The following is a 22,098-nucleotide window of genomic DNA, read 5'->3' as shown; positions in this document are numbered from 1 at the left end:
GTCGATCATATGATATTTGGACGACGTGGACGCGCGTGTGTTGTACTTGTGCGCTTTTGATTCAGAGGTAAAGAAGTCATTGAAATATTCGGGGCAACGACCGCAGTGAAACTGATACATAAACTTGGCGATTTCTAGTTTCCGCATATCTTCTATGTTTAGGACGCCGAATCTCTTCAGCAGCGACTTATTGGATGGGCAGCCAGGCCCCTTTGGGGCCCTAGCTATGATTCGGAGTACTTTATGCTGTAGTTTCTGCAGTGGCTTGAGTGCAGTTTTACTGGCAGCCCCCCCAACAGAGGATGCTATAATGTAACTTCGATTGGATTAAGGATTTAAAGAGTATCAGAAGAACCCATGCAGGCATGAAGCGCCTAAGGCTGTAGAACAGGCCGCACTTCGGTGATAATTTAGTTTCTAGGGACTGAATATGACTCTTCCAGGACATGTTCGAGTCCAGTAAAACTCCGAGATATTTGGCATTATCTGTGTTGGAAACGGGCTGACCAGCGATATTAACGGTTAGGTTATTTTTTGAATTTACTGTCAGCAATTGCGATTTCGAGGCGTTTATGCAAAGGTTGTTCTGGGCCGTCCACTCATGGACTTTGGGCATTTGGTCACCAGTCAGGGCATCCAGCTCTGCCGTCGAAGATGCGGAAGAGAGGAGGTGAGTATCATCAGCGAACAGTGTGGTGTTCAATGAGGAGGTTTCAAAAATGTCGTTGACATATAAGGTGAAAAGGACCGGTCCAAGTACTGAGCCCTGGGGCACACCACAGGTCACCGGGTGAGGAGAGGACAAGGTGTCTGAGATCGCAATCATTTGTTGGCGTCCAGTGAGGTAACTTTTCATGAGCTCAAGTTGTGGGCCCCGAAGTCCAAAGTTTGTTTCCGGTATCCGAATTCACAATTTCCGAAACAGACTTATGGCCTTTTTTTCGATGTAGGAGAGAGTTAAGTCCTGACCATGTTTTTCGAGTGTCCTTTATGTGTCTGTTAAAAAATAGCTCATTGTACTTTGCTTTTGCCTTGGAAATGAGATGCACGGTGCGATTCCTGAAACGTCGAAATCTTTCTCGTTCATGTTCTGGGCAGTTCTTGGTGTCTATTCGGTTATGCCACTGGTTACGTTTAGGGATAAGTTGAATCAGCTTTGTGGTCATCCACGGATTTCGCTTCAATTTTCTTTGACTTCTCGAAAGGCGCTGTAGAGGTGCAAATTGTTCCAGCTGTGATTTGATAGCAGACATAAACTCTACAAATTTTTCGTCAAAGTTGTTTACCGAGATGTGGGGGATGGCTGATATTTTAAATTGATTGAATGCGGCATCATCGAGCACTTCTTCGTCCACTAACTCTCGTCGTCTGCAGAGGTGATATGTTTCGGGGGGTGTCCTTTGTTGTTCTTGTGATAGAAAACCAATATGGTTGTGGTCACTGATTTTTGCCGAAATGACAAATGGAATGATTTCCATGTCGCGCGAGTTGGTATATATGTGGTCGATCAAAGTCCTTGACTTTTCGGTTATGCGTGTAGGCGCGGTGATCATTTGGTAGAGACCGGCAGATTTGACGGCGTTGGAGTATGCGTTGCCTTTGTGTTTTAGAAGGTTTATGTTAATATCTCCCGCAATGAAACACATCTTTTTGTCGCTGTTGACTTTGTCCAGTGAGCGCTCCAACGCTTTTGCGAATTGGTTCATGTTTTTCGTGGGATGACGGTATAATACGGCCACAAGAAAAGATTTGTGAATTCCAATTGGGTGATCAACTTCCAGCCATAGCTCTTCGCAATCTTTGACATTCAGATCGTAGTCCGTGCAAATTTCGTAAGGAATTTTTTCTTCAATGTAAAGACCAACACCTCCGTAACATTTCTTTGACTTCGGTGCCGGAGTATACTCGAAGTTGTAGCCCGATATATCAACGTTTTGCGTGGGTTTGGTTGAAAAGTTTATTTTTGAAGTTGCTACGAGGGTAGGTGACTTCAGGTCAACGATAAGGTCTTTTAACTCATCATGGTGGGAATTAGATTACAATCCTCTGATATTTGTATGAATCAAACTAATTTGTTTACCCTTCGGGGCTTGCAGAATTGATGCCGTCTCGTTGATCGATATTGAGTTACACTTTCTGATCAGTGGGAAACTATTCTTATTCGTCATGATTCCGAGTTGACCCAAATTTCCATGTTAGCTTGTCAGTGAATGGAGATACTTATTACTTATGCGTTCGCGCAGTTCGATTCGCGTCACGCAACACTGGCTTAATCCAATTATGTGGGCGAAGAGCGCTACAATAGCGCTACAAATAGCGATTTTACAGTAGCATATATCGAAATATATTAGCACCAAACCTTTGGATGAATAATATCAAGTAGAGTTTCGGTTCAAAATTGCTATGTATTTTGTCCAACGGTTGGCGAAGCTGGGTCCAAATCGGTATTGATTGTCTGACGGTTGGTGAAGTATTGCAGCCAATGGCAGAACAAATCACGCCTTTAAAAACAGCGAAGTCATTTACAAAATTTCACATACTATGACGTAATAATAGGTGTAAGAAATGAAGTATATTAGCATTACAGATTTTGGTCGAGCGTGCCGCTACGAATAGAACGGATGCCGTTTTTCTTTAAGGTTAGAAGTATTCATCTATTATATATTAAACGTTGAGCTAACAAATCGTTTTTATGCTTCTGTAGATAACCGAATCATCGCGATGAAGCAACACCGCCTGGTGATAGCTCTTTTTGCTGTAATGATGTTCCCATTAATCACCGGAAAAGTGAGAGGTATTGTTTTGAAATCTTGTGTAGGCCTATAGCCGTATATAGCTTCATTACAGTGGTACATTAAGAAGTTTTGAGCGAATATGTAGAATATAGATATACATCGTGCATAAACCAAGAGCATGTATTCGGAAATTGAAATAGATTTAAGATTTTAGTATGGAATGTGACGACTTCTTTTCTTTGATTTATTTATCATCTAGACAACAATACACCCGTGGTTAAACAAATTGATATGGAGGTGGCTAAGGTATCCCACTGTTATGTTCGTGCATTTTAGGTTGGTATCGTTTGTCTCTTATTTGTCTAGGATTAGTAATTACCGTCAATCATTATTTCCTCGTGTGTCGTGCTTTGTATTTATACCCTGTGTTCTGTTGTCCACTGGTCTTTCGTTTATCTGTACTCTGGATCGTGTCGCCCGTATTAAAGTTATTCTGCTGATAATATACTGATTTCATATTGCAACCTCGTCGTATGAGTTATTGTTCAAACAAGATCAAGAACATAACACCTACCAAAATGCAATGCGATATGCATTCGAAAGAGTTTGTGTATCTCCGTGATAGAGCGTCTTATCTTTCTGAAAACAGGTGTTTGCGTTGGAAAAATATCCTTTTAGTTACCGGTCTATACTTTTCTCATGTGTAATGTTTGCCCAAATATCGGCCGAAGAGGCCGCGAGACGAAAATGGTTGTAAACCACCGGTTCAGCTCTGCCTGTGCTATCGGTAATGGTTTTGTGAGCAGTAGCCGTATAGTGGGCAGTACCGTAACAGCACTTCGTCAGCCCCCCCAAAACGTTGGTCTTGGGCCGTCATAGGGCAATAAGCTTCGTGGGGCTTCGCCCCCCAACCGTCTGCCGATGCCTATTTACCGCTACTTCTCAACGAAATTTGTTGTACTCTTTAGTTAGTCGTAATTTTTCGCATAAAACAGCGCGAAGCGCGAAAAATTAATATAATTCATGATCGAATCGGTTAATATGATCGGGAATCACATATATATTGCGTTCAATTTTTTATCCTCTCTGCTCATGTAATCAGATTCACGGGTAGAGCTGAGTGAGGTGTTTGGAAAATGTTGGGGCCGTAAATGATGACAATTAAACATATTCGGGCGGATCCTTTGGTGTAATGACTTCGTTACTTGATGGTATTTCGTAGTCTGTCTGCTATATCTAAAGATATTGAAACCGCCCAAACATACTAAACTAAAAGACGCACACGATTTGAAATTGGTATTTCTGCACTGGCAAATAATTTTTCTCGGCGGGATGGCATATTTCTTGTGGGGTTCGGATTTGGCGCCAGCCACTTAGGCACCCATTGACAATTAAACATATGTATGTATATATATCGAATTTTTCGGTCAGCACAAGATGAGTCCCTTTCAGCCAAGGTTTTCTCGTTCTGGCACACTTTTCGGAGTCGCATGTTACATGGCGTCTAAAACTTCATATGTGTTTTGCTGCGACAAGCGTGGTAATGCCCGACTCCAAAATGCACATTTCTATAACTCATCCGTATTTTCTTGCGGAAGGGTATAACCAATAATCAATAAATTTGACACCATTAAATCCAAAAATACCTGGTACCTTGTGTTAATTCACGAAGTAATTTAGGACCCCCTTGGAGCTCGCCCCACCAATTGAGGGGGGAGGGTGCGGCAGTTACGGTCGTGGCAGTGGGGGGGATAATTATCGCTGCAATATTATTCTTAGAAATAACGGTAAATCAGTATATGAATCTATATCCCTCCGCATTGTGAGAAATATTTATGCAATGAAATATTGTGTCCAGTCGTGTTTTCATCATTTTCCTTGCGTTATGTTGACCTCGGTGTAATGGATACATGACAGCTTCGTTTCTTCTGCAGATAAGCGCCATGGAATTCCAGAGCCATCTTCTGAGCACTATGTCTTTGAACCATTCATGACGCATTGTCCAACATGCATTAATGAAGACGACATATATTCAACTAAAAGGGTAATGACGGCTATATCTAAACTCGTTTTGATTCCCTCTTTGAATTCTAAATATTTAAAAATACCGTAAGGTGGGGCTGGAGATGCATTGGTGGATATAAATATATCATAGTGACCAGTCAATAAATATTATATATACGTGTGTGTTTGGATCAAAAAATGAAAGAAAAGAATAAAAATGTAAATGCACAGTAAAATCGTAGCGTTTATGTAGCAAGGGCATTATGTTTTCAATTTCAAACACGCAACATTTCCGACCTCCATCGGTAGGCTATCAGTCATGTGCAATTACAAATCGTCTGTTGTTTACTTGAACACATTCAATGCGTACCAGTGAAGGTGTATTCCACGTCTTATGGGAATACCACATTCAGCTACAACATGCATGACATGGTATTGGGCTGCTCACCAGTGATGAGCATCGGAGCGGAGTCGGAGTGGATTCGGAGCGGAGTTTTGCCGATTTTGTGTCGAAGCGGAGTCGGAGTTTACTACAGATATTTTTTCGGAGAATTTCGGAGTATTGTAACTTGTGTCTCCGATATCTTTGGATAGGTCTCACCAGAAAACACTATTGATTATAATTACAAACCAAAACACAGACAGTTGACACCTTGTAAAGTTGTATTATGACGGGTAACATGCAAAAATGATTGCCAAATGCCAAGTGCATAAAAATCAGAGGGCCAACCATATTATCATATTTATTTAGTAAAACAGATTACGAAGTGTACCATGCTTGCCACTCTAATGATATGGTTAAAATGGTATAATTGGCCACGAGCTATCTTAACCTAGTGATCTAGCAAGGCATTTTCGTTGAGCATTGTCTGTAGTTAATTATGTTTCGGATACTTGACGAGATTCATCGGAGTATCTCGGAGTCTGGGATTGAGCTCTTCGGAGTCGGAGGAAGTTTTCCTCAGAGACTAAAGTTGTCGGAGGGATTCGGAGTCTCGAAAAGCACTATCCGCTCATCACTGCTGCTCACATAGTAAGTTTTCATGACGACTTGCTAGCATCATTCTGAGTTATTTTCCGTATGCAATATAAATGACCCTGGACTGATTTGAAGTTGAATGATGTAGCCTACTTGCTTTTAGCAAGGAGGCGGGCATGCACAAGAGCTTGAATTTTCTTTTGTCGCTAATGGAACGAGGTATGACATCGCACTGGAATTGAATGATCGATTACTTTCGTCTGGATTCTCGGTGTCTTATTTGGGGTACGAAGGGGAATCGGCTAAAATGTATGAAGAGAATTCCCTCGAGGTATAGATTTTCACGTTGTGATTTGGAATCAATGAGTGCAATCATAATGGTGTGTCGAATATGATAAGTAATTCGGTATATCCCCGTACAACACATTTCAATCATGGACACTGTAGCAGCTAGTGTGCCTCATGTTTAGTGTATAGCCTATTGGCTGAAACTATAGTTTAGTAGCTTGTGCTTTCACGTATAGCAGTGGTCAGGAACCTTTCTCGTCCAAAGAGCCATATTTGCTCAATTTCAATTGTATATTCATATTGAAATGAGCCCATACGTCCTCTTTTAAGAGGATTTGTCCTCTTTTGTGACTTTTTTGGCTGTGTTTTCGGAGGACGCCCAAATTCCCTCTTTTTTGAGATTTTGTCCTAATTTTTGAGAATTTTGGCTAAATATATGGCAAAAACGACTTAGATACAGTAAATCATAGCACCGAAGTAACGCTCCGGCAGGTATTTCGGGAACTGAGCCGGAAATTTGACCTTTTTTTATTTAGTCAACCACCTGATGATGCGAAGGAAAAACTGTATTTTGGGTCTTGAGCGAGAAAGCTGTTGACCGTATTTTATTTATTTTTTAGTCAGCCGACCACGAAGTGGGAAAAATTTACCATTTTTCAGGATTTTCCTCCGGTTTTGCAAGTTTGAAGACTTTGAAAAAGTGTCATCTTTTCAGATTTCCAAAATATGGAAACCCTAGGACATGTCCATAACATTCAACCTCTATTGAACGGACGTTTCCTATATCTCGGAAGTCTATATATAGTTCTACGTGAATTGTAGACGATTTTACAAGATTATATACTTGTTTTTCTTATCCCTATAGCACCAGTGATATCCTTGACCATCACCGACAGCAAGTAGGCTATTCCAACCAAGTCTGTTTTTCTGGACCTTGAATCTGTCTCAAGCGGCTATTTTCGGAATCGCATGACTGATCTCCTCATTTTTATAGGAGCTCAACAATTGCTACTATCATGGTCATGTGATCGGAGTTGAAAATAGCCGCGTTGTTGCAAGTACTTGCCATGGTCTCAAGTAAGACTGTCACTTTTTATTTCAATCCGTTATCACACAAATAAATATTTTCACATAATCTGTGCTAATATATATTTTGGGTGAACCCATGTCGCTGCGATGGATATCTTATTTCAGGGGTACAATTTATCTGCACAACGACACGATACACTTTGCACCTCTGGAGCCCAACACTCGCAAGCACGCTTTGTACCGCGAAGTAGCGGGGGATGACCATTCGTGCGGGACTTCGAACGATGAAATGTTGCGTCATAGTCTCACTGGTAAAGTTACAGACCATTGACCATGAATGTTACGATCTTGACCCAACACCTGATGAAATGTCGAAATGAAAAAAAGCAATTTAGTGGTCGAGCCCTGCCCCATTAGGTTCTGTTCTTTCGCTGGTTGCTATTGTAAGATCTGTCATCTAATTCAGTGCTCTTCAACCTTTTTCGTCGTGGTACACCCTTTTAACGTTTACTGAAAACTCGTACACCATTGAAACAGATACCGTAGTAAGCCTAATTCATGAGTGTTCACTGTTCAGTTCAACCTTTGCAATTCACGGACATATTTTGATTACATATATAGCATAGGGCCGCATCACAGCGGAGAGTCGTCATGACCCATCTGGACAATAAATACTCATGTTAAATTATTGGGAACTTCGCACCGCAGAGAGCCCTTGTCGTATGCTGTGCCTTTGCTGATTACAGAGATATACTTTGCGTATAAAAGTTTCTAAATGTAGAAGCAGAACAACCCGCAGGCTTACTATTTTGTATCAAATTCGACATTATGAATGTCAGGAAAAGCAATAGGGGCCCCATTTCCAGTCGCGCCGAGTACGAAAAAAATTCAATCTCGTTCATGAATTTCGTCGATAATATTAGTATTTTCACATATATAATACTGTCAAATATTTATCCATTCTCAGGCCTTGTCATCAGATTAACCTACGGAACTGATAAAGGGGCTGCATTAGAATATTTGGGCACAAAATCAGTGATGATGTGCATCCCCTTTTTATTAACCACTATGTTGAACGATGTTATTTCTTGACCTACAATCAGGATTGTTGGTGTAGTCAAAATTTATTGGAATCGCCTAAACGTAACAGAAAAACCTTCATTCGTGAGAAGCACACGATTCTAACTTGGTATTTCTTCGTGTGGCGCATTGTTATTCTCTGTTGTTCGCATTTGTACGATGGGATAAGATTTCAAGGACACTATTATATCAAAAACGAAAAATCCAAGTCACCCTGAATCGTGATAAGCATAAATAAATTTTTCAAGTTGAGTTAAGATCTCCCAAATATTTGGTAACCACTTCGTTGATTCAAATTGCATATTGACGGCCACTATAATTTAACTATGTGTGCACGATCACATAATTATTGTTTTACAGCTGCATACGGCTGTATGCCCGCAGGTTGGCCACCACATGGCCTAATCGATATAAGGATGAGCAAGGCTGCAACAGTACAACGTATAAGAAATGCTAAATACTCATAAGGGTTCGAGGTTAACGAACCACGATCCAACACTGTGATTTTCGAATCGACCCCCGAGCGGCGACGCCTACGCAATTATGTACAGTGCGCTATTTATATTATAAGCATCTCGAAAGAAGAATCAATCGCGGCGGCTTGCTGGAGAATCATTATAGACAGATATCACCAGCTGAACACATGCTAAATCCACCCTGTTCTTCCACAAAAGGAACCGATAGAGAAGCATCTGCTTATGGCATCACAAGATGAATGTAATTTACGACCGTACAGCTGGTATGAACAACTTGTTCCGAAGCGTAAACTTGCCTATTTATTGTGATAGCAAGTCATACCATTAGTCCATTTTAATACGGATCTGGTATACACCCCAGTGCACGCCATTCGAGAGGTACACCCTTTTAAAGTTTTGGTACACCCTTTGAAGAGCCCTGCTCTAATTTACATTCACCATGTGCATCTGCCTTCATGATATTTTCGTATCAATTTTCCATTACCTTACATCGCAAATCCCACGACGGCGAATGAAGGCATCGGTGACCTGTGCTGTTGTTAACAGATTCCGTACCTAAATCAAGTACGAACCGAGTCAAAAGGCAAGAAGAAGAGCAGAAGTTCGTCGAACTGATGTTTGTTGTGGATAAAGAGATGGTATTCCTAATTTAACTCAGCGTAACCGGTTTGATGAAATCTCAATTTCTCGCGTTCAGTATGAAAAGTTCGACGAGATGGCCGCACTTCACGAACACATAAAGGAAATTGTCAATTTCATGGATGTAATGTACAAGCTCATTCAACTGAGAGTAGTGCTCATGCATCTCGAAGTGTGGACTAAGGAAGATAAGATCGAAATATCGGATAACGGGAAAACGGTCGCGAAAATGCAGTGAAAATCCTTGATTTCGAGATATTCATCCAATCAACTTTTCAGACTTTGCAAGCTTTTGTGGCCTATAGGCAGCAAAAATTACAGAGCGAACCCGCCTCCTCTCATTGGAAATACACTGACAACGCTCATCTGATCGTCGGCCGCGTCTTCGAAAGTAACATACTCGGGATGGCACCCGTTTCTGCCATGTGCACCGACAGATCTGCCGGCGTTACTAGGGTATGGATATCATGAAAACAAGTTTTGTTATGTCGAGTATACCCAGCGAGAGAAAGGAGACAATTATTCCGTAATATAACTTAGACTTGTGTAATTCGATAGAAATGTGTTGCTGTGAGTCGGGGCAACTTGTGTAACTCAATGAGAAAAGTCTTGTTATGGGTTGGCGTCTCTTCTTTGCCCTGCTCTCTCATGCCTTTTCTCTGTTACAATTAAACTTTCCCAATATGCACATTGCACATAGATTAGGTTGCATTTAAAACAAACATGTTTAAAACAAGGCCCGGCACGAACATTTAATTGTGACGTCAAAGTGGATTGACATTGGAAAATATAGGGTAAATATGGCTCATTTGACGAACTAGCTGTACTATTGCTGTTGAATAGACTATTTGGGGGCTTCCAACCATCCCATATCGATATACGTCGGCCATATCCGGTGGTAATTGTCCATAGGCTCACACAATATGTTTTTGGAAAGTATTTAAACAATTATGGCATGATTTCACAACTTGACGTCTTGGCTTGAAAAATAAAATAAAAAAACATGTTTTAAGCAAGGGCCTTGTTTTCAACATGTTTGTTTTGAATTGATTTCAGTTTTAAATGCAACCTTAGGTATATTCCTACAATCCTCAGATACACAGATATTGCGATTTGCGAGATGCTATTACGAGTAACGGCAAAGAACAGCTCGGTTAGGATTTGTATCACCAGCTGTTGATATTCAATGCTTCGATGTGGAAACCGTCGTGTTTTATTCGGCGAGTATAAAATTTCAAATCCCTGTCCGGCGTACATACTCGTTGTCAAGTAGCAACGTTCCAACTGCTTTGAACTACGAATAATCAAACACCAATAATTACGTTACTATTTGAAGCTAGGCAGTGTGATGATTATTACTCTCCTCCTGCGATATGGCGGTGGTTCTTTAAATCATACCGCTACATATAATATCTATTTTCGTGTGGATAATTCGTGACGCAATGATGGGCAAAGCTAATGCTTGTGATGTAATATAGTAATAATAATTAGCAGTGAAATTTGAGAGTTCGACGTTTCTCCTATCAATATACTGATATAATAATGCATTATTACTTGTCCACGAATGTTCACTTTTTACCATAGTCCTTGTACAGTACAATGTACAAGTAATCGTTTATTTATTTCAAAGAAATCGATTAGGTATGCGATATAACTAACTTCGATTACGATTACTTTGGATATTTTTCGAATATTATCGATTGCGCTAGGTTAGTTCAAGTAGTTCGCTACTGACCAGCTACCCTCGATTCCTACGCAGGACCGCATCGTTTCGCGGGACACCGCGGCGACAGTGACGCACGAAATGGGTCATAATTTCGGAATGAATCATGATACCGAGAGCTGTGAGTGCACAAGTACGAGCGGAGCCTGTGTTATGGCTGCATCAGCCAGGTAGAATTCTTGCATTGTTTTTTTTTCGCTATGCACAAAGGGTGAAAGTAGTATTTTTTTCGGTAGACTGACTTTGTGAATATGATGCTGATCATAGGATCAATTTGCCTCGTTGTCGTTGACTGCTAAAATTCTCGGGATTTGGAGTGCGTTTTATGAAATGCGAAATTCTAGTTTCAGTTTGTATAAGGATTTGAAAGAAACGTGATCCATACGACCCTATCAGACGGTGGTGTAACGAGGACCAAAATAGAGAATTACCGAAATCCATGGCTTACAGTGCGTTACGTTACAATGCCTCCGTATTATGTTCAATGAAATATCATGAAATTTCTTCATTTGCAGTCGAGAACGACCGAACGAATGGTCCTCCTGCAGTAGACAATATCTGGAGTCGGGGTACAGAAGCGGACTTGACGTTTGCTTGAAGAATACTCCTGACAGTGATAAAATCTTTGGCGGACCGGCATGTGGCAACGGCATTGTCGAAGTAAATGAAGAATGCGATTGCGGACCGTTGGAGGATTGTGACAGGTGCGGGGATAGGTCGGATATTTGCAAGCTGCGACTAATAGACACTCCTTTACGGCAAGGAAAAACTCAATGTAAAATCACTCCTGTCTCCGAGCCTTATTTCGCGGAGGAATGCTCTTAATTATCAAAGAACATTTACATAATGTTCATCATATCATACCCAGTCAACCCGTGTACAATCACGTATGCTCCTGCACCGATATATCTCATTCAAACTTTCGGAGTCGTTTTAGCTCACTAGGGTTGCGGCCAGGGGCGTATCCAGACGAAAGCAAAGGGGTTTCACTTTCATTTTATGACATAGTCGAGATTAAAGAATTTGGTGGTACCACGGTACCATTTCCTAAGATTTTTTTCTTACAAAACACTACCCACTGCTACATCGTTGATGCAATTATCCATCGCATGGAAGAGGCCAACCACGACCGCCACAAACAATTACAGAGACGTGCATTGTATGAAGTCTATGCATGCTTTTAAATGACGCTGCAAGGAGAACGTGCACCATGAGCTAGGATAGCCAATAGCCATACACACATCAATTGTTCTAATAGAAGTCACGAACGGTTCAATCAGTTGACAAAATCTGAGATAGACAACTTCAGCGTTCAGCGACGGAGAAAATTCTTAACTGATTGATCATTTGCTAAGCGTTAGGGCTACTTCTTAAGTCTCAAATTCTTTTCGGCGGTTTCATTAACATATTATTGCGATACAAGCGTATATTTTAACGGTAGGGCCAGGACTGTCAGCAAGCTACCTCGGTGGCCAATTAGCAATATCTGACATTTGAATTTGCAAATGTGAATTTCACTTCCAAGGGAGCATATTTCTGCCGATGATTAGGAAGAAAATGTGGATTTGAAACCTACAATCAAAGAGTTTCATTATTATTTTCATCGTTTCATTTCAAAACACCACAAAACTGCGATACAATGCAAAATATAGGAAGGTGTCGAAACAACTTGGAGTAGTCTTTGGGGAGTCGAAGGAGTCGGAAGGAAATCTACATTGTCAAGCAGGCTTTGCCATGTCTGCTTTTCTCACTAATTAATCATCGCACCGAGACAATGCGATATGCCGGGTAGCCTAAACCTAATTTGCGGGTGATATTAGTCGTCGTTATTATGAACACGTAGTTTTAGCAAGTATACAAGGTTCGAATCGATCGCCATGGATACGCCACTCGCTTCGGTAACTGTTTGTCTTGCATTGCTTTTGCTCAAATACCCATATAAATATGGGACGTTTTCCATTGCAGTCTATGCTGTAATGCTACCACATGCAAGCTACACGAGACAGCTAAGTGCGACACCGGAGTATGCTGCTCTGACGATTGTCAGTTTAAGGGGGCTTGTCATGTATGCCGTACTGCTGTAGGGGACTGCGACATAACCGAATATTGCTCTGGCGAAGCGGCTCACGTAAGCTCACTACGAACGTAACATTTATGAATTCAAAAACCATTCTCACGTCTACATTTGCTACCTCAGTGTCCCGACGATATCTATAAGTTCAACGGATATGGTTGTGATTCGGGCGAAGGGTTATGCTACAGCGGTGCTTGCAGGACTCGTGAACAACAGTGCAAAGAGATGTTTGGCACAGGTACGCTTATGTTTGATATTGGTAAAAGTCCATAGTTCTGTGCTGTGCAACTTTTTCTGACTTGCGCCACACTTCATAAACTTTCATATTTCTACGGCCCAGCAAAACTAAGCATGTTTTGAATATAACGAAATATTATGATATATATCCATGTCTTTTTGTGTTCAAGTCATTTTGGCTTTGCCGCGTTAAATTGTTTATCTCCGTTCTGTATTTTAATCCGGTCTTTTGCTAGTAAACTAGAATCCACAGCCTGGAAAATTTGTGTTCCGTATACTTTTTACCTGCAGAGGCCATGGATGGTTTGGCGAGATGCTATTCGACTCTCAATAAAAAAGGTGTTTGGTACGGACATTGCAGCAAAAACGACGACGGCACATTCAATCCTTGTGCCGAGGAGTGAGTATACTTTCCGTCGCATGACCATGCATCGCGGTAAGCGGCGAGGTTTATTTTCAGAGATGTATTCTGCGGCAAACTGACCTGCATCGGGGGTTCAAGAAAGCCGATCATTTCGACCGGATCCAAAACGGCTATAACGAACATGGATGGTCAGTCATGCAAGACCGCCGAATCTCCTAGCGGTATGGCGGACACTGTCAATGACCCGACGCTGGTGTCGGACGGGACCAGATGTGGTGATGACAAGGTATATCACGCGGGTGAATTCGATGTGATCCGCTGGATAATTACTTTTTTTATGTCGAGGTCTGTCATAACGGAGTGTGCTCGGATTCGACCGACATTGTCCAACCTTGCAATCGAACTTGTAACGGACACGGGGTATGTGATGGTATACTATACTGTTGCTTTACGAGTAGGTTGTAACCAGGGCTTTGGAGCAGCCGTAAATTTAAACTGCTCCAGCTCCGGCTCCGGAGCTTTCTTCTATCATACATTAGCTCCGGCTCCAGCTCCGGAGCCGTATTATTACCACTGCTCCGGCTCCAGCTCCGGCTCCGAAATTATCGAATGGGTCCTTCTATATCAGGGGTAGCCAACCCGCGGGGCAAATGTGGCCCGCGAGAGGGTTATGCGTGGCCCGCGAGGTAATTTCCTATTATATTATCAAAAATGAATTGCTCAGATTGTGAACTTGCAAAGCCAACCAAAAATTACAATTCTGGCTGCGACACTTGGGATGTTGATGACTAAAAGATCAGTTCCAACGCATTGACAGATCCAGGGTCCAGTCACATTTTCAGTAAATCGTCGTACATTACAATAAAATAAAATAGTAGCGAAATTTTTCTTCACGCTTCGTGTGTTTAATTGTCACACGATTTCTTGCTTGGCAGCCTACCCCTATAAATGAAAATGAAAAAACGCCTAATTTATCCGATTGAGTCGCAATTACGGAAGAAAGTCTTTTCGCGTTTGCGCTCGCATAAAGATCGTCGACGGTGAAATGTAGGCACAAAATGATTATTGCATATTAATATGCAGTTTACTCTATGCCATTGCTGTGCACAGCATTAAAATTCAGGCCTGCTATTCAATTATGATAAAATCAGCAGATGTGGTGGTTGCATATATAATATCATCTTTTGAAATAGGTCGGAGCCGGAGCTACTCCTCAAATAACGGGCTCCAGCTCCAGCTCCGGCTCCGGCTGAATTTTATGTAGAGCTCCGGCTCCGGCTCCAGCTCCGGTGAAAAAGCACGGCTCCGGGGCTCCGGCTCCGGGCTCCGGCTCCGGCTCCAAAGCCCTGGTTGTAACCGGAGGTGATCTGCAGCAACTTTTTCAAGATACTTAAATGGGTTTTGTCCGCCTGCACTACTTGCTCAAGTAATTATGTTCTTAGACAACTTCTACTTAAGAGTTTTCTTGGCAAAACCATACATAGTTCTTTTACTTTTCCTTCAGTGTGTACGTACAGGTACACGCCTCCTCGTTGCATATAGGCCCATGTGGGTGTCTGATTTCAAATAGTACTAGTCGTTTCGACACCCTCCTATCTTTTCATTGTATAGAAGTCGTGTGGTGTTTTGAAATGATGAAATTCCTAATTAACCCGGTACTGATACTTTGCGATCTTTAAAGTTTGTAAATTCAAAGTTGTTTTGGGATGTGTGCGCAATGTGCACCACTTTTATGAGCGAAATTGCCATCAGAACTGGGCGAAACGGTATCAGTATCTGTTTATTAATAATTTTATCATTTCAAAACATAAGCTACCGCAGGGGTCTCCAACTCCAACTCAAATTTCGTAGAGACCGCGGGTCGCACGAATGCAATATCGAGAAAAAATGGGTCGCACAGAGTTGAGCAACCAGAATTTTAAAACTTTACGTCAGTACAACGCTGCTCCCTTTAACATAGACGGGGACATAGTTCCTATAAAATAGAAGATTAAAAAAAAAATGAGTACGGGTTCAACAAGAAATTACATGATCATCAGCTTCATTTTATTTTCAACTATGAGCTGCGCACCATCCCTGGTAACGCTTTTCAGCGACTAAGGAATCGATATTGGAGCTTATAGCGAGACGCGTTACTAGCTGAAATGACTATCTCTTCCTAAAGCTTGGTCTTGTCGGGAAGCCCTCAGCCGTTTTCTAAGCGTATCGGTCTTGGCAGTGTCTGGGCCCCTTCACATGACGATAATATGCCCAAGCCCATTCATATCAGCTGATATCCTCTCGATGGAATGCACTTGTCATCTCCCTAACCGTTTCAGATAACGAGTAATAGTGATGTTGCGCACAGGCGAAGATTTTGTATTGAAACAACAACAATATTATGAAAAATAAAATAAATAAAATGAAATCAATCTCAGCATTTTAAAAAGCTTTACTTAGCATTCTTCCGAAATCTCAAATCACATCGCGGGCAGCAAAATATGACCTCTCTAGCCACATGCGGACCGCGGACCGCGTGTTGGTGAATCCTGATCTACTGCGGTACGACACTATAGATAGGCGAAGTAAAGAAGAGGCGTTAGGTTTGCATTTAAAACAAACGGTGTTTTAAAACACTTTGTTCAAAACATGCTTAAACATTGTTTCAAACAAATGCCTTTTTGAAAGAAATAAAATTGTGTATTTTTTTAGACGTTGTCTGATTATGCCATAATTATGTAAATACGTCCGAAAAACCATGTAGTATGGGTCTACGGAAGATTTGCACCCAAAATAGTCGACGTATACGATGTAGGGGGGGGGGGGTGGAACCCTTTAAATCAGGGGTGGGCAATTATTTTCCTCCGCGGACCAAATGAGAAGTCGAAAATACGTTGGCGGGCCGAGTGAAAATTTTTAGCTATATTCTCCAGCGTATTTCAATTTTATTTCTAAATTAGGCTACTTTAAAATATTAAAAAGTGCAACCAGAATGCTAGCAATCCCAACGAATAGTTTGATGGCATGGAAGGTTCTGGCTGTTGATGCGAGAATTCTGAAATATCAAAGTCGGACATTACACGGAGCACAATCTACAAGCTGGGGGTAAATCGCGCGGTGCGCGAATAAATTTCTGATTGCACTTCAGCTTCGCGGCAACCTTCTGATGCCTACACGCCCCCAGTTCGAGAACCACTTCACTGAAATGCATATGCAATAGTACAAAGCTTGTTTTCTTGGTCGCTGCCTTCCTAGCAGTGTGCACTGTGTGCAGCCTAAATTGTTTTTATGTTAAGGACACGTTTGCCGCTGACTCCAGTATACACCTTTGAATGTCAGGTTTCCGCTTTCTTTTTTTGGCATACCCGTTAAATCTTTATGGGTGATAGATATGATGAGTGATATATTAATCGCGAGAACTGATTGATTGATTGTTTCACGGATTAGGGATTTGGAAACGTATCACGTAGCTATTTGAAACACATACCGTACAATGCGTAATGTGACAATGGGAAAAGATAAGGTTTAAGTTAAACTACATGGAAAGAGTGATTTCTTGTTATTTCAAATGCTACTCATACTTTGCCACATTGACTTTATTTTGAATTTGGATTACGCATGCGAGTTAAGTTAGGGTTACCGTCCGTCCTCTTAAGAGGATTTTTCCTCTTTTTTGAAAGTATCCTCGGAGGACGTCCAAATGTCCTCTTCTTTAAGATTTTGTCCTCTTTTTTGAAAGTTTTGGTTGAATGTATGCGAAAATTGGACTGAGATATAAGACATTAGCACTCAAGTAACGATCTGGCGGGTCTTTCGGGAGTTGAGCCAGAAATAGACTTCTTTTTAGTCAACCAACGGAAAATCTCATAGAAAGTGGGTATTTCTGGAGTCGATTCGGAAAGATGAATTTGTTTTAAGTCAACCAACTACAAACTTGGAATAAATTTGCCAATTTTTCCGGCTTTTACTCCGTTTTTTAAGTCTGAAAATTTTTAAAAATTGTCCTCTTTTCAGATTCCGCAGAATAGCTTCGCGGGCCACATTTGGCGCGCGGGCCGCACTTTTCCCAGGAACACTCTAAATTGTCGCAGGTTCAACAGTTTTTGCCTGTAGATATAGATCATTGGTACGGGATGATTGGGATGATTGGGTGTTCTGATGATGATGCCCGCCGGCCGTAAAAATAGCCTACTGCATAACGATGTAGTCCTGATTAAAGATATTTTTGGTCCTTTTATGACAGTGATCTGAAGCCCTTTTCGTCGGAGGAACCATATTTACCCTACATTTTCAATTGTCAATGTCAATCTACTGTGACGTCACCATTAAATGGTCGTGACGTTATGGCTAAAAAAAACATGTTTTAAACAATGGCCTTGTTTTAAACATGTTTGTTTTAAATCGACGGCTTCAGGCGTGCACAGTGCACACTGGATGGAAAGAAATGAGGCATAATATGAAACGACTAGCGACGAAAATGCATATATGGCGCGTGTGTCGATAGGCGAGGTTGATATGTCAGAACGAGGCCTGGTAATCTTGGGGGCTGATTAGTAAACTAAATATATAATAATAATAATAATAATAATATAATAATTTATAGAGCGCCGAATATAACAATATGTCATTACTACACTAGGGCGCTGTACATAAAAGGCAATAAAATATAAAAGTAAACGATATGTATAAAAGACGAAGTGTATAGTTGTAGGGCGGAAAGAACACTGCTCTAGTTCGAACGCTCGTGTGAATAAGACGGTCTTGATTTTGCGTTTGAAAACATATAGCGAGTCACATAGTCTGATAGAAATTGGAAGATTGTTCCACAGAATGGCGGCCGAGGAAGAAAAGGTTCTCACGCCGTAGGTCGATGTTCTAACTCTTGGAACTGACAAGAGCATTTGGGACTGAGCACGTAGCGCTCTTCCGGGATTATACATTGTCACTAGCTCACGAAGATACGTTGGTGCACTTCCCTCCATGCATTTGAAGACGTACAGAAGAAGCTTGTATTCAGACCTAAATTTCACGGGTAACCAATGAAGGGATCTAAGAATCGGCGTTACGTGATCACGCTTCCTTGACCGAGTTACCAAACGAGCAGCGATGTTTTGGATCTTTTGTAGCTTCTCGATGCAATTTTGGTTTACCCCGTAAAGCAGAGCATTTCCATAGTCAAGCCGTGATATCACCAGCGACAGTATTATGGCTTTGCATGCATCCTCAGATAGGTAGTTCCTGATTCGACTGATCTTGTGGATATACATGAAACAGGTCTTTGATGTATAGTCGATATGTTTTTCCATTGAGAGCATGCCGTCAAAGTGAATACCTAGGTTACGTACACAGGTCTTGGCTTGGATGGTGTCTGGTCCGAATCTGATGGTGAATTGATTGTGGTCGATGGGGCGTCTGGTTGGCGTAAAAATTATGAGTTCAGTTTTCTCTTTGTTCAACTTGAGACGATTTTGTGTCATCCAGAGCTCAATATCGATAAAACATCGCTGTAACTTGGATGACACGCTCTCCCAGTCATTGCTATTTCCCATAAGACCGTAAACCTGTGTATCATCCGCGAAAATTCCACGTATTTATTGTGTCGTTCGTTATTTTGCGTTTTCTGCGAAGAAGCGCGATACCGAAAGTATGGCCCTCTCGGATTAACAGCTAAAACTAAGTGGCCCCTCTACCGAATCTACTTTTTGAAACCACTTACTTGAGTACTTTCCCTAACTTACTTTTCTACCTCCAATCGAATTAGTTTTGAGTTGTCTTAGAAACCAAACTTCTGCTTGTCATTGAGTGGGAATTTACTGCTACTCACTTGAGAACCAACCCCGACTACTTTTAACACTCCCGGTTGTAAAGTACTTGTTGGTTGAACCTAGATTTGCAACAACTTGGGAAACTGCCATTGTGATGTCGGATACGCTCCTCCAGACTGTAAAGAACCAGGCGACGGCGGAAGTGTGGATAGCGGCCCCATTTGTGAGAATGGAGGTATGGTATCATGATTTGATATGTCTCGTGGGGGTTCGGGTGGGGGGTTATGTGTTGGTACGGCGTACTACGTCTTAGGTGTGCTGCAGTGTTGAGGTCCAGTCGCAAGTCATTTCAAGACATTGGTATTTTTCAACTCTTGACACGAGTCAGGTCAGGCAAATTTTCAAAGTAACTCTATTCGGGTCAAGTCATCTCAATTTTCCGATTTCGAGTGAAATTTCAGCACGGTTGTAATGACTTGCTGTCGACTCTAGTTGCGAGTTTCCGGTGAAACGACTTGACTCGAATCAATTTCTTCAATACTGAAAATTGTTAAGGATAATGAAAATTCGATATCACGCCAGCAGAGTTGTGAAAATTGGGTTGAACATTACTAGGACCCGAAACTGAACAGTGAAAACATTGACTTGGACTCGGGCTCGAGTCTTAACATTATGACGCTGACTCGGCCCTCCTCACCAATATTTAGACTCGACTTTGTGATGAAAATGAATCAAAACGCTAAAATTAAGATTGACTTGTGACCAGTAACCTTGTGACTCGTTCACAACCCTGATTTTCAGTTTCAGTCAGTGAGCTGATGCATATGCATATGGGTTAAAGAATATTGTCAAACTATACATATACCATGACATTTATTAACTACTAAGACAACATTAATCATTTATATGCAAGTATAGCTCTAATAAATCCTGCTCTCAGCCTATAGTCAAGTTAAGTCACTTTAGTGTGGTGACTAGAATCAGGTCCCGCTATTCGATAAACGTGACTCTAATAGTCATCCCGACACTGGTGCGTGAGTTAGTACAATCTATTAGCTCTAATCCAGCTATGGGGCATCAATCCCAGAACCTCCAGGGGATATCAGCTTGGCTTAAAATTGCCGTTGATGCTGTAACACCCTGCACAGCAAAACAACAACAACTAGCCTAGTCCATAGCTTGTTCCCATGGGTCAAACACCGATGAATCCCCCGACCCAGCCACTCGGCGCTTTCCGCTCTTGTGCGAGGGTACTGTCGCGCTCACGTTGAAATAGATTTGAACATGCGAAATGCCAGGGCATTGCTCATGGGTGTATGTTTTCTGAAGACAGCGCTTGACCTAATGGCAGTAGCAAAAGAGTTTGATCATTTGCTCAAATCATGAAAGCCAGTTGACAGTAACTAACTGTGTCTGTTTACTGTTGGGTTTAGATAACAACACCACTAATGTCAAGCCCGAAGACGACGGTGATGATGACACTCAATCCACTACTTCTACTGCATCCACCACCACTGCTTCTACTTTATCCACCACCACTGCTTCTACTTTATCCACCACATCTACTTCTACTGTGTCAGCACCACCCGGGACTGAACCACCTAAAATTGACAACGATCCTGGCGACAACACTGTGGACGAACCATCGGACACTACTGAAAATGGCACTGTCTACGATAACGCTTCCCCGACTCCGTTCGATCTAACGACCGGTGGCAATCAGACGAGCAATGCTACGCTTGCCGGACGGTCGGTGTTTCTGCCGTCCTTTGGTTTGCTGGCTGCGTCAGTTATTTTCGTGTTCGCGATGTTCTAAGTATTGTTTTGAAAATCCTCGGCGGTTTCGTTAAATTGTTGAAGAAACTATTGAGATTCGCTCGATTAGCAGTCTGGTAAGCGAGGGTGAACTGTATAGGCAACGTGATGGGGAGCGATGTGCAAAGGTGGTCCGCAGCGGAGTAAGCCGACTTGCCAGGAAGCTGACGGCCTACCTTTCCGACAAAAGCTGTTTCTGCTAGAGTAGCATATCATCTTACCCGCTCATAACGAACCCTTTGCCACTGGTTTTCATGGTGGTTGGGATATACAATGATATATCAGTTTTCATGTCATTCGCTATCAACTCCCAATCGCAAGTAAATATATAGGCCGCTGACACATTATATTACGAACTGGGTATTTGAATCCACTCGGAAAATTGATACATCTACCTAGGGTTACCATATTTTGGAAATCTGAAAAGAGGACACTTTTTCATAATTTTCAGACTTGCAAAACCGGAGGAAAATCCTCAAAAAATGGTAAATTTTTCCCACATCGTGGTCGTTGACTAAAAAAAAACTTTCTCGCTCAGTGCCTGAAAGAAACAAAAAAAGAAAAAAAAGAACATCAACTTTCCGGCCCAGCTCCCGAAATACCTGGCGGAGCGCTACTTCGATCACTACTGATTTACTGTATCTAAGTCGATTTTCCCATATATTTAACCAAAATTTTCAAAAATTAGGACAAAATCTCAAAAAAGAGGACATTTGGGCGTCCTCCGAGGACACTTTCACAAAAGTAAAAAAAGAGGACGAATCCTCTTAAAAGAGGACGTATGGTCACCCTAATTTACCAACAGTTCGTTAAGGAGAAGCAAATGAGTGTAGGCCTATTTCAGCCTATATATTACTGCGACAGCTCGTATATTACGAAAACGCTGTAGATCTGAATTATTTTCGTGACTC

General features: G+C 41.6%; 1 protein-coding gene and 1 long non-coding RNA gene across 4 annotated transcripts; one reads left to right on the top strand and one right to left on the bottom strand.

Moving 5' to 3' along the window:
- Positions 1-227: 227 nt before the first annotated feature.
- On the bottom strand, positions 228-2,483 carry LOC145446502 (uncharacterized). The gene is made up of 2 exons (XR_013917295.1): positions 1,287-2,483; positions 228-1,232 (listed from the first exon to the last, which is right to left on the bottom strand). It is a non-coding gene; the product is annotated as an uncharacterized LOC145446502 (long non-coding RNA).
- Positions 2,484-2,499: 16 nt separating this feature from the next.
- On the top strand, positions 2,500-21,253 carry LOC145446500 (disintegrin and metalloproteinase domain-containing protein 12-like). 3 transcript variants are annotated; one of them, XM_080324814.1, is made up of 18 exons: positions 2,501-2,639; positions 2,705-2,794; positions 4,670-4,779; positions 5,882-6,049; positions 7,001-7,083; positions 7,201-7,346; positions 9,138-9,229; positions 9,289-9,450; positions 9,510-9,686; positions 10,990-11,123; positions 11,469-11,657; positions 12,919-13,081; positions 13,151-13,265; positions 13,556-13,664; positions 13,725-13,914; positions 13,974-14,048; positions 19,496-19,607; positions 20,806-21,253. In XM_080324814.1, the coding sequence occupies exons 2-18, from the start codon at positions 2,722-2,724 to the stop codon at positions 21,186-21,188; spliced, it is 2,481 nt and encodes an 826-aa protein (XP_080180940.1). In that variant the 5' UTR covers positions 2,501-2,639; positions 2,705-2,721; the 3' UTR covers positions 21,189-21,253. The 3 variants fall into 3 exon arrangements, with proteins under 3 accessions (XP_080180941.1, XP_080180940.1, XP_080180942.1); XM_080324815.1 differs by lacking the exon at positions 5,882-6,049 and having other exon boundaries at positions 2,500-2,639; XM_080324816.1 differs by lacking the exons at positions 2,501-2,639; positions 2,705-2,794; positions 4,670-4,779 and adding an exon at positions 4,866-5,772.
- The last annotated feature ends 845 nt before the right edge of the window (positions 21,254-22,098 follow it).

This window comes from Botryllus schlosseri, chromosome 9 (genome assembly GCF_051294905.1).
Source record: "Botryllus schlosseri isolate E-star chromosome 9, Bs_hap1, whole genome shotgun sequence".
NCBI classification, from domain to species: domain Eukaryota; kingdom Metazoa; phylum Chordata; class Ascidiacea; order Stolidobranchia; family Styelidae; genus Botryllus; species Botryllus schlosseri.
The sequence above is the reverse complement of the archived record's forward strand: the minus strand, read 5'-3'. Positions and strand labels throughout refer to the sequence as shown.